This window comes from Maylandia zebra, linkage group LG19 (genome assembly GCF_041146795.1).
Source record: "Maylandia zebra isolate NMK-2024a linkage group LG19, Mzebra_GT3a, whole genome shotgun sequence".
Classification (NCBI taxonomy): domain Eukaryota; kingdom Metazoa; phylum Chordata; class Actinopteri; order Cichliformes; family Cichlidae; genus Maylandia; species Maylandia zebra.
The window spans coordinates 25,423,925-25,436,387 of NC_135185.1; the positions used below are offsets into that span (position 1 = coordinate 25,423,925).

Sequence of the window (12,463 nt, forward strand, 5' to 3'; positions counted from 1 at the left end):
CAGGGGGTTGGGAATCGCATCTGTAACCGGAAGGTCGCCGGTTCGATCCCTGGGCTCTCTGTCCTGGTCGTTGTGTCCTTGGACAAGACACTTTTCCCTACTTGCCTACTAGTGTTGGCCAGAGGGGCCGATGGCGCGATATAGCAGCCTCGCTTCTGTCAGTCTGCCCCAGGGCACCTGTGGCTACAACTGTAGCCCCAGGCAGTAATCACATATTTTTGAATCCACAGGTCCTGTTTGTAATTTAAACTAACTTGTCACCTTAGCTTGGAAAATCTCATTAAGAATGTGTGACAAAGGTTAAAGAGAAGAAGTTTTTGTCTTAATTTCTATTCTTCATCTATTAAAAAAAAAAAAGAATACAAACGACAACAAACTATATCCCTTTATTTTATGTGTACCTGTAGTGATGACGAGCAAATGTCAGATTGATTTTTAAAGATAATCAAATTAAAGGTTTTAGACACTAAAGAAAACATTAGCAGCTGAGAACGATATGCAAACCAATATAAAAAAGGCTGAACCTTGATCACTTTGATTACTCATATCATTTATTATGCCTGTATAACTGAGTGATGAGCAGAGGAAGAAAAGAAGCGGCTGAACTATGCAAAGTTCGTAAACTGAACTTTAACTTCTGAATAAACCAGTGCAACCTGTCAAACATGTTTCAGTGTAAAGACTGTTATTGCCGTTACTGTCATCCACACATTTTTGTCCTCAATTTCCAGAATTACATGTTCAGTGAACTTCAGGTTGAAACCAACCTGTCCTGCCCTATTCTGTCTGTTCGGTTTTTGAAAATAAATGATAATAAAAACACTATGGCATGTAGACATGGTCATATGTAGCGAATAACTGGAAACTGCACAGTGTTTAAGTTGGACTCTAACACATTAACTGACCAGACGAACTGTATATGAGTTATTAAGGGATTGAGGACATAATAAACATGCACAGTCAAACCCATTTTCCCACCAAAGAAGGTGAACTTCTTAAGTTGCTGAGCTTCATGAACAAGGTTTGGGGAATGTAACAAAGCCTTTCAACTAGGTTTCAATAAATGCAATCACATACTGATTGTTTTGTTTAAACAAACATTTAACAATCTAACAAACATTTTTTTTTCAAATTAGTACATAATGGTTTAATACAAATGATGCCATGTTCTGAACAAGTGGACTGCATCTCTAGAAAAGTGGAGGTCAGGTGGAAGGTCTTCTTTGGTATTAAGTCATTTATGCAGAACTCTGAGGTGCATTTAGAGTTAATGTTGAATGGTATGTGGGCAGATATTAGATTAGCTCCCAAACAAAGGCTAACAGTTGAGGTAAGAATATTACAACCAGAAGAAGCCAAGCACAATAGTTTGCAAAATGAAAGTTTTATTCAGCAGGTCTCAACTGAAATAAGTGGTTACACCATTAAGACCCAGATTTACTAAATCAAGAAAAATCGCGTGTGTACATGTGTCTGTCTGTAATCTTTATCTCATGCAGTGTGAAAGTGCATGCAGTTGAATTTGTGTCCACCACTAAAAACAGTCTTGCATTAGAGCACAGTAAATACAGTGAAATTTATGTGCACTCTCCATGGTGCTAAAATTATAACCGTTTAATTTTGTGTAATAAAACTTTATAAAGGAGAAACATTTCTTGCGCCTGACTGAGGTCTGAATATTCCTAGGCCACTCTTCTGTGGAACGAGCTTCCAGTTTGGACTCGGGACACAGACACTGTCTCTACTTTAAAGATTGGGCTTAAAACTTTCCTTTTTGCTAAATCATAAAGCTAAGGATGGATCAGGTGACCCTGAATCCTTCCTTAGTAATGCTGCAATAGGGGTAGGCTGCTGGGGGACTCCCATGATGCATTGCTTTTCAGTCACCTTTTTCACTCACTATGTGTTAATAGACCTCTCTGCATTGAATCATACTTGTTATAGTGACTTTTCCAAGAAGTCACTTGGATGAGCGACAAAATGTTTCTCCCTCCGAAAACAGACAGGATCAGCTATTGCATCAGCGCTTGAGGATATTCTGAGGGAGGGACAGGTGAAGGTAAGGAGTTTTTTAATAAACATTTTCAATGGTTAATGGCATGATATATCACACATTTCTCAACATCAAGCAAGATTAAATCAAGCATTGCTGAACATTTTAACAGAAGCTTTAACCTTCCTGTCGTGTTTGGGTCAAATCTGACTGATTTACAACTTAAAACAACTTAAAATCATGGTATGAGCCTTGTTTGTGCTGGAGTGATGGATTCTTTCAATAAATCCCAGAAAATCAGTTTGGTTTTATTTTCCACAACAAATAGCATGTAATTAATTTGCTTAAGTGTAATGATATGCTATTTATACATATTGGTGACTCTCAAAGTTGAGCCAATGGGAACTCAATTGGAATCCATGAAATACCAAATAAATGTTGAAAACCCACATGGATTTTAGAGAAATGTATCAGCAGTACATAATTTGATTTGACTGATACATTTTACCAATGATTTAATATTGTTAACATAGTAAATCCACCCACTCACACACCTGATAAGGAAGGAACAGCAAAAGGTGCATTAATCAGCAATATCATTTCATTGGTATTAATAAGTATTTAAACATTTCTAAATGAAACAAAACTGTCACTGACAACTCTACAGAAAAAGCCAGCAGATAGTCAGTAAATCTGCTTTATTCTGGATTAAACACAAAAATCTGCAGAAAACTGGATAGAAATGCATCCCACAAGGGCTGAGGTTCTCTTTCTGAATAAAGCTGATTGATCAACGGATTAATAGTTCTAATGGTAACATCACAAGATGGTTATTAAGTCATACCCACCACTACAGTAAAAACGCAAATGTAAATGTTTATATCTCAATGTGAATTGCAGTTTTGGGAAAAGAGAGACTGGTTGACACCATAAAAAAGATACTGTCTTATAACTCAGTTAATTTAGATAAAACTAAAAAACTAATACCCATAACCACGATCCTATAGTAAGCTGTAGTGTACTGTAAAAACATACCGTTTGATTATCAGAAGTTACATATGCTTAAATGGTATTTTAAGTAATTGTTTGTCAAATAAGGACAAAATGAGGATGCGTTTACTCCCACCTCATTAGACCAGAGGGCAGATTCCTCGAGTGGCAATCCCACACTGGTTGTACTTGTTCCTGCTCATCTTAATGTATCCCATCTCTCCCCATCCAAGTCCCCAGCTACAGAAAGAAACAAATTAACAACATTTAGCAGCTACAGTGGGGCAAAAAAGTATTTAGTCAGCCACCGATTGTGCAAGTTCCCCCACTTAAAATGATGACAGAGGTCAGTAATTTGCACCAGAGGTACACTTCAACTGTGAGAGAAAGAATGTGAAAAAAAAATCCATGAATTCACATGGTAGGATTTGTAAAGAATTTATTCGTAAATTAGGGTGGAAAATAAGTATTTGGTCACCTCAAACAAGGAAAATCTCTGGCTCTCACAGACCTGTAACATCTTCTGTAAGAAGCTTTTCTGTCCCCCACTCGTTACCTGTATGAATGGCACCTGTTTGAACTCATCATCTGTATAAAAGACACCTGTCCACAGCCTCAAACAGTCAGACTCCAAACGCCGCCATGGCCAAGACCAAAGAGCTTTCGAAGGACACCAGGAAAAGTATTGTAGACCTGCACCAGACTGGGAAGAGTGAATCTACAATAGGCAAGCAGCTTGGTGTGAAAAAAATCAACTGTGGGAGCAATCATCAGAAAATGGAAGACATACAAGACCACTGATAATCTCCCTCGATCTGGGGCTCCACGCAAGATCTCATCCCGTGGGGTCAAAATGATCATGAGAACGGTGAGCAAAGATCCCAGAACCACACGGGGGGACCTGGTGAATGACCTGCAGAGAGCTGGGACCAAAGTAACAAAGGTCACCATCAGTAACACACTACAACGGCAGGGAATCAAATCCCGCAGTGCCAGACGTGTTCCGCTGCTGAAGCCAGTGCATGTCCAGGCCCGTCTGAAGTTTGCCAGAGAGCACATGGATGATACAGCAGAGGATTGGGAGAATGTCATGTGGTCAGATGAAACCAAAGTAGAACTTTTTGGTATAAACTCAACTCGTCGTGTTTGGAGGACGAAGAATACTGAGTTGCATCCCAAGAACACCATACCTACTGTGAAGCATGGGGGTGGAAACATCATGCTATGGGGCTGTTTTTCTGCCAAGGGGACAGGACGACTGATCCGTGTTAAGGACAGAATGAATGGGGCCATGTATCGTGAGATTTTGAGCCAAAACCTCCTTCCATCAGTGAGAACTTTGAAGATGAAACGAGGCTGGGTCTTCCAACATGACAATGATCCAAAACACACCACCCGGGCAACAAAGGAGTGGCTCCGTAAGAAGCATTTGAAAGTTCTGGAGTGGCCTAGCCAGTCTCCAGACCTCAACCCCATAGAAAATCTGTGGCGGGAGTTGAAAGTCTGTGTTGCTCGGCGACAGCCCCAAAACATCACTGCTCTCGAGAAGATCTGCATGGAGGAATGGGCCAAAATACCAGCTACTGTGTGTGCAAACCTGGTAAAGACCTATAGTAAACGTTTGACCTCTGTTATTGCCAACAAAGGTTATGTTACAAAGTATTGAGTTGTATTTTTGTTATTGACCAAATACTTATTTTCCACCCTGATTTACGAATAAATTCTTTACAAATCCTACCATGTGGATTCATGGATTTTTTTTTCACATTCTGTCTCTCACAGTTGAAGTGTACCTCTGGTGCAAATTACTGACCTCTGTCATCATTTTAGGTGGGGGAACTTGCACAATCGGTGGCTGACTAAATACTTTTTTGCCCCACTGTAAAGCTCACACTTCATGTTCATGTATACGTATCTGTGTATCACCTCTCAGTGAATATTGTAAAGAATGAAATGAACGAATTAAAATATGAGCATCACATGTGGGTATTTACCTGTTCTTGACCAGCCAGTAGTCGTGTCCAGTCAAAGTACCATAACCTACAAGCAGCACAGCATGGCCCAAACGTGTGCTGCTGCAGGCCGGCTCATCATACAATCCTGTAAATACATGTCAATCAGACTTACAGGTATAAAGAATAAATTAAGCACCTTCAATTTCTTTTTCTATTTGAAGATATTTTTCTTGGTATTTTCCCCAAAGTGTGTCAATGTCTGCACCTGAATGGTAGAGTTGAAACGATCGATGAGAAGCATCAATGGACACAGATATCGGTCCAAAGGTAGCCACAGCAGACTTCAGTGCAGCTTCATCAGAGTTACTCACATGAACATAGCTAGTGCATTTGGCACCAATAGCATTGGGGTTGTAACGGCATAGTCCATCCTAATTGAGAGAAAATATGTTATAATTTACTATAATTTACTATACTAGATTGAATTGTATTTGAAAGAAGTACAGTAAGTAGTAAGTAGTACTACTTTACAAGTCTTGGAACTACTATATATTTTAGCCAGAAACCATCATGACTACCACCGTCTGAATGAGCACATGGCGGTTTCAACTTTGATATTTAGCAAGATGATCATAGTCAGGTAATGAACACCTGAAAATGTACGTTCAAAGATTTTGTTTTAGGAGATCTGGTGTGACAGCAGGTTTTTGAGACATTGCTGTCTAATTACGCCTCAGTGTCAATTCCTCCATTGTATATAATGTAGTGAAAAGCCTGGTATGACAAGCCTCCTTGGCAGCCGTGGTTCCCAAAGCTGCGAGAGCAGTCCACCAACTGCTGTTCACTCAGAGACACCAATTTTCCTGTCTTCCTGAAGTGCTGACCCTCCAGTGCACCAGTCTGCAATAAACATGAGTTCATCTTAATCCAGAATATATAGCTGATTATACAATATAATTAAGTTGAGCAACGTTTGCCAAATTACAACAAGTAGAGAACACTAAGTTATATGTACTGACTGCACTGAAGGCCCAGCAGGAGCCACACTTCTTCTGATCCTTGACATCAGTGACATATCCCTTTTCTCTCCAGTCAACAGTGTCGGGCAGATCAATATCTTCAGGTAGCCGGAGAAACGCAGAACCATTGTGAGGCAAGGAAACATTGAGGGAACCAAGGCAGCCCTGGGAAATCAGGTGCTTGTATTCCTCATTTTCCTAATAATAATAATAATAATACATTTTATTTGAAAGCGCCTTTCAGAACACTCATGGACACTGTACATGGTAGAATAATAAAAGCAACATAATAACATAACATAATGAAGAAGGACATTTTTTTTTCTTTTCAAATATCATTTTTGCAATCAAAATTTAAATGTTTTTAAAAAAGGATTAAACATAACTGGCACATGTTTTTCCGTACATACCATGTCAGCAAAGTAGGTCATACCGAGGCGGTATGACTTGAAACCCTGGTCTGCTAATATGTTGTGAATTAGCACAAATTCACGGTTGTTGAGCCAGATCTGCTTCCGATGAGCCTCCTCTGATGGAGAGTCATAGGACTTTTCTGCCAGTTGGAAAATGAAAAAATCATAAAGAGAACAAAGGAATTATGAATAAAGAATAAAAATTGAATTTCTGGTAAGAGATACCCTTTTATTCCTTTTAAACTTTTCTATAAGCAAACGTAAGGGTTAGTTCACATTTTTTCTCAGAATTTGAGGTTTACTAAGCATATTTTAAAGACCACAAAACATGAACAACAGCATTTCACCCAAGGCTAAACTAAAAGAGGAGAAAAGGGTCTACTGTCTCACCAAACTTGAGCTTCCATGCATGAAACTCCAGATCTCCAAGAGAGATGCTGGCACAGCTGGTCACAGCCAAAAAAGCAGTAACAACTAGAAGCAACTTCATCTTGATTGAAGACAAGCAGAAAAATACAGATCCTTTTGTCTTGCAGAAAACCACACAAAATGTTGCAAAGATTGAGGTTAAGCCAGTTCGGGCTTGGGTACTGTAGTTCTGTATCAGAGAAACAGAGTTCCTATATGGCTAACTATAATAGTTGTATTCCAGTTTGGTGACTCACAACAGTTCAAAAACATAGTGAAAGAATTTCAGGTGCAGTAAAAGGTGGAGCTATACATTTGGAGAAGGATCACATGATGTTTACATGATGTCACTCTTTTAACAAAAGTTTTCTTCCTTTCAGCTGATTAGGTATTAGTTATGTCATGACAATCACAAATTTAACAATCCAATCAGAGAACAGGTGGGTTTGGCTGTTGGTGGGGTGCTTTACTGAGCTTCAGGTCCTGGAGGAATAAATGCCCTTCCACCCCATCGACATGTAGCACTGAGAATGGACATGAATACTGAGTGGTCAAGATCAGGTAAAACCCCTTTCAAATTTTAAGGTTTTACAGTGTTCTTAAAATGAGGTAACCACAACCTCATATGAGCTACAAAACATAACATGTTACACCATGTCATTATTTCTTTAACAAAAAATGTGCAAAATGCTGAAGCACATTGTGTGCAAAGGCTAAAGTATATGCTTACTTACCACCCTTACATGCCTCCCTACAGAGGAGGCTCTGGCCTTTTACAAGTGTACAGTGGAGAGCATCAAGAGCCTGAAAAATAATTTTAAAGTAAACACATTGATTGCTCATTTACGCCTTACATGCCTCTGCTTAGACTTTCAGACTGCCCTCTGGTGGACAAACATTAGCACAAATGGAGGGTTGTTTCGGTTGTCTTTACTTTAAAAATAAATAAACCTTTGATTTTATATATTTCAGTAGCATTTTACTCTCGCATAACAACAACAACAACAACAACAACAACAACAACAACAACAACAACAACAATAATAATAATAATAATAATAATAATAATAATAATAATAATAATAATAATAATAATAATAATAATAAAGGGCAGCACGGTGGCACGGTGGTTAGCACTGTTGCCGCACAGCAAGAAGGTCCTGAGTTCAATTCCAACATCAGGCCGGGGTCTTTCTGTGTGGAGTTTGCATGTTCTCCCCGTGTTTGCGTGGGTTCCCTCTGGGTACTCAGGCTTCCTCCCACCGTCCAAAGACATGCAGCTTGAGGGGATAGGTTAATTGGAAAATCCAAATTGCCATTGTGTGAATGTGCGAGTGAATGTGAGTGCGAATGGTTGTCTGTCCCTGTGTGTTGGCCCTGCGACAGACTGGCGACCTGTCCAGGGTGTACCCTGCCTCTCGCCCTATGACAGCTGGGATAGGCTCCAGCGCCCCCCGCGACCCTGAAAAGGATAAGCAGAAGCGAATGGATGGATGGATGAATAATAATAAATCGTTTTTCTCAGTGGAGGCTCAGCTACCCAGCATTTTTGAATTTGTTTATTCATTTGGTTTACCTATATATTCTGTGTTTGATTCCTGGTTTGTTTATTGTGTATATTTCTTTTATGTATTCTTAGCGTATTAAGGTTTGTTCTGTTTTTCTACTAGCTATAGAGTTTACTGTAATTCCTTCCTCACGCCTCCATCCTGTCTTCTCAAGCCTTCCATATAATGGTCATTTATGTGTCTCTATTTTTCCTTTACAGTTTTCTCAATTGTTAAATGTGCACTATTTTAGTTTTAGCTGAAATAGCTCCACACATGGCTCTGCTTATAATCACCCATTATTGTCAACTAAGTGAGCTGTGATGCATTTATACAGGATATTTTGCGTATCACTATGACAGGTGGGAAAAGAAGTAGTTCCTACCAATCATTTACAGAATCCCAGTAATAAAGTTACTTTTCCACTGTTTTTCAGTTCATGAAAAATTACAAATTTATCACAAATGACTAAAATATCAATATTTTAATATGAGAATTGATTCTAGAACATAAATATCTTGTGTCAGAGGCATCAATATTTCACACCACTACTGAATGGCCCAGTCCATCAAACCGTCATTGCCACCACTGTTTCCATGGTTGCTAACGAATCAACCAACTGCTTCTTACTTAAAGCCACCAGCTCTCTAATCTTCCTGAAGTTCTGAACCTCCAATGTGTAAGTCTGCAATAAGGATGAGTCATTTTAAGCCAGACAGGAGTTGAGCAAAGTTTCTTATGTTACAATATGAACAAGTAGTATCAAAGTATCCACTCTGCTCCATTTTCTTTGAGCTTTTAGGGAAGATGAGGCACATGGGAACATAGCTAGGATGAATTAGACCTAACGAGACTGGGAAGCAAAATCAAATACACTGCACACGGGATGAAAGACTGTCAAAATAAAACAGGAAGTACACGACACAGAAATGGGGAAAAGCAAAAGATAAAACACGAGGAGAGGAAAAAGGGAAAAGGGGAAGGAAGATGAAGCACAGCGACATGACTAAGACACACAGAGCACTAGGGACAAAACAGTCTCTCACAAGTGACACAGAGGTGAGACAAAGACACAAGAGAAACCTCACAGACACACAAGAAAACTTAAAAACATAGAAAGAACTAAACTCGGTGCTAAACTTTAAAAACTTGAACTTAAACCGTCATAATACGAAGAGTCACAAAACACAAAAATAACTGGGGAACACAAAAGTCTGCAGCTGCATTCCACAGGTGCTAAACATTTATGTCTAGATGATGGATTGATGAACAGAACACAGTTTGACAATTTATGTATTTATTTTAACTTGTATTTGTCTTATTTATGAATTTATTCCATTAAACACTGATGCAGGAAAAGAGAGGTTCTTGACCCGACAAATAAAATTATGTTTAGTTACATAACACGGTTAAAAACTTTAAACTAAATTTTGGTCAAATCAGAGGGAACAACTGAGGATAGGTTTCTTCCGACCTCTTCAGACCAGAGGGTACGTTGCATCAGAAGAAATCCCACACTGGTTGGATTTGTTCCTGCTCATCTTAATGTATCCCTTGTCTCCCCATCTGAGACCCCAGCTGCAGAAAGAAACAAATTGCACAGTTTAACAACATTTAGCTGCTAAAACATTAAAATATGAGCGTCACATGGGAGTAAATACCTGTTCTTGATCAACCAGTAGTCATGTCCATCTTCTGTACCATAACCCACAGCCAGCACATCGTGGTTCAACACTGTCTTGCTGCAGTCGGGCTCATCATACACTCCTGCAAATACATGTCAATCAGACTGAACAAAAGAACAAATGAAGCATTTCACATTTCTTTTCCAATTTAAAAATGTTTCTCTGCACTTTACAAATATTTTTTCAATGTCTGCACCTGATTGGTAGAATCTGAATGAGTTATGAGAAGCATCGATGCCAACAGATATTGGTCCAATAGTGGCCACAGCCTCCTTCAGGGCGTCTTCGTTACTGGGTTCCACTTCAACATAGCCAGTGCATTTGGCACCAATACCATCAGGCTTGTAATGGCATTGTTGACCCTAATACAGAGAACATATGCAATCATAAGTTTCTACTGCTGTCACATATTTATATTAGCAAACAGAGGCTTTCCAAAAGCTGTTAAAAATAGATTTTGAAAGAAGTTAATAAAGTAGCTCATGCTGTGAGTTTTACAGGGCTTGGAGCTACCATATGTTTTGGCAGTACTGTACAGCCTTTCATGCATGGCCATTATTAACACCACTGTCTGAATGAGCTGATTTGCATTTATAATTCTGATATTTACAATGTGATGATATTCAGGTGATAAAGACCTGACTGCATATATTCAAGGTTTGTGATTTAAATCACAGAAGAAACAGGTGCGTGTGTGTGTGTGTGTGTGTGTGTGTGTGTGTGTGTGTGTGTGTGTGTGTGTGTGTGTGTGTGTGTGTGTGTGTGTGTTTGATATATTGCTATTTATTTACCTTAGCCTCATAAGGGTAGGATGTCTCAGTGTCAATTCCTCCATTGGCTTGGATGTACTGAAGGGCCCGCTTCACTGATCCTCCTTTGCAGCCATTGTTGCCAAAGCTGTGAGAGCAGTCCATTAACTGCTGCTCACTCAGAGACACCAGCTTTCCTGTCTTCCTGAAGTGCTGACTCTCCAGTACACCAGTCTTCAGTAAGGACGAGTCGATTTCAAACCAGGCAACAGTTTTTGTTTCCCAAAGTTGCCCAAACAACACAAAATTTTATGTACTCACTGTACTGAAGGCCCAGCAGGAGCCACATATCTTCTGATCCTTGACTTCAGTGACATATCCCTTATCCCTCCAGTCAACAGTGTCGGGCAGATCAGTACCTTCAGGCAGGCGAAAGAAGCTAGAGCCACGCTGAGGCAGAGAAGCATTAAAGGAGCCAAGGTAGCTTTGGGAAATCAGCTGTTTGTACTCTTCATGTTCCTGATAAAGAGGGAAGACATTCATGGGGGTTTTATCAAACAAAGTTGTTGTTTGGTTTTTTGTATCCTCACATGCTAATTGCATCAAAAAAGACAGATAACAACTGAATTGGTGAAGGGTAAAATCTGAATGATCTCTTTTTTGTACACATACCATGTCAGCAAAGTGGGTCATCCCAAGGTGGTAGGATTTCAAACCCTGGTCTGCCAAGATGTTGTGCACTAGCACATGTTTGCGGTTGTTGAGCCAGATCTGCTTCCGGTGAGCCTCCTCTGACTCAGAGTCATATGACTTTTCTGCAAGTTGGAAAAGGAAATTATGAGAAACAGAACAATTTTTTGATTCGCTAACATATTTCCTTTGATTTGAATCTTATAAACTTTTACATAACTGGATGAGGCAAGTTTGAGGTTTGGACAGTGTCTTAAAGAACACAAAACATGATCAGAAGCTTCTGAAAAAACACAAAAACAAAAGAGGAGAGAAAGTGTCTGCTGTCTCACCAAACTTGAGTTTCCAGGCGCGAAACTCCAGATCTTCCAGAGAGATGCTGGCACAGCTGGCTACAGCCAGAACAGCAGAAACAACAAGCAGCAACTTCATCTTGACTGAACACAAAGAAACGGATCCTTTGTGACTTGTAGGAAACCACATCAGTTTTAAAATGCTTTCTGTCACTTTAAATGGATGTTGGATGTCACTTCCAAAGTACGACAGTAACATCTCTCTCTCCAAACCTTTTGCAAATTAATAATTCTTTGTTTTTCTTTGTTTTTTTTCATCATTATATTACTGAAAAGTGCATTTACACACTCGCCTATGTGTCTAATTACGTGCTGTAGCTACTTACCTGTCTCAGTGTCCGTGGTTGATATAGGTCTGCGTCAGAGAGAACGTCTTATATAGCAGACCACTAGTATGACTGCAGTATTCCAGTCAGGTCAGGACAGGAGTAAAGTAAAGAAAGCGAAAGAATGTTAAGTACTGAAATAGAAAAAGGTGGAGGTGTCAGGGTCCCTCAGTCCTCCTTGGCTTCTCCCCTATGATTGGGTCTTCTGTCTGTCTTTTCCCATTTTTTCCTCTGTCTGTGTTCGTTTGTGTGTCTCTGTGTTTGGAAACTAAATCCAGGATATCACTTACAAAACAAAACCCACCTCACTCACTCTGTTGGATAACCCCACCAAA

At 39.5% G+C, this 12,463-nt stretch overlaps 1 protein-coding gene and 1 pseudogene across 2 annotated transcripts; both read right to left on the reverse strand.

Annotated features, from left to right (window-relative positions):
- Positions 1-1,365: 1,365 nt before the first annotated feature.
- Positions 1,366-7,069, reverse strand: LOC101471220 (cathepsin L-like peptidase; annotated as a pseudogene). Its single transcript, XR_013094463.1, has 7 exons — positions 6,761-7,069; positions 6,368-6,510; positions 5,958-6,155; positions 5,653-5,838; positions 5,204-5,369; positions 4,978-5,083; positions 1,366-3,223 (listed from the first exon to the last, which is right to left on the reverse strand). The product of XR_013094463.1 is annotated as a cathepsin L-like peptidase (transcript).
- A 2,587-nt stretch (positions 7,070-9,656) lies between these two features.
- On the reverse strand, positions 9,657-12,424 carry LOC101471712 (cathepsin L-like peptidase). The gene is made up of 8 exons (XM_004540414.2): positions 12,129-12,424; positions 11,782-11,886; positions 11,432-11,574; positions 11,081-11,278; positions 10,802-10,993; positions 10,207-10,372; positions 9,987-10,092; positions 9,657-9,903 (listed from the first exon to the last, which is right to left on the reverse strand). Exons 2-8 carry the CDS (start codon positions 11,879-11,881, stop codon positions 9,804-9,806), a joined length of 1,005 nt encoding a protein of 334 aa, XP_004540471.2. The 5' UTR covers positions 11,882-11,886; positions 12,129-12,424; the 3' UTR covers positions 9,657-9,803.
- Between the last annotated feature and the right edge of the window lie 39 nt (positions 12,425-12,463).

Bases quoted from the DNA above. Each gene is read 5' to 3' on its own strand.
- LOC101471712 (XM_004540414.2), bottom strand. From the start codon at position 11,881: ATGAAGTTGCTGCTTGTTGTTTCTGCTGTTCTGGCTGTAGCCAGCTGT. The intron at 11,575-11,781 runs GTGAGACAGCAG...TCCAACTTGCAG, and splicing joins CGCCTGGAAACTCAAGTTTG to AAAAGTCATATGACTCTGAG. The intron at 10,093-10,206 runs GTGCAGACATTG...ATGTATTTGCAG, and splicing joins ATTCAGATTCTACCAATCAG to GAGTGTATGATGAGCCCGAC.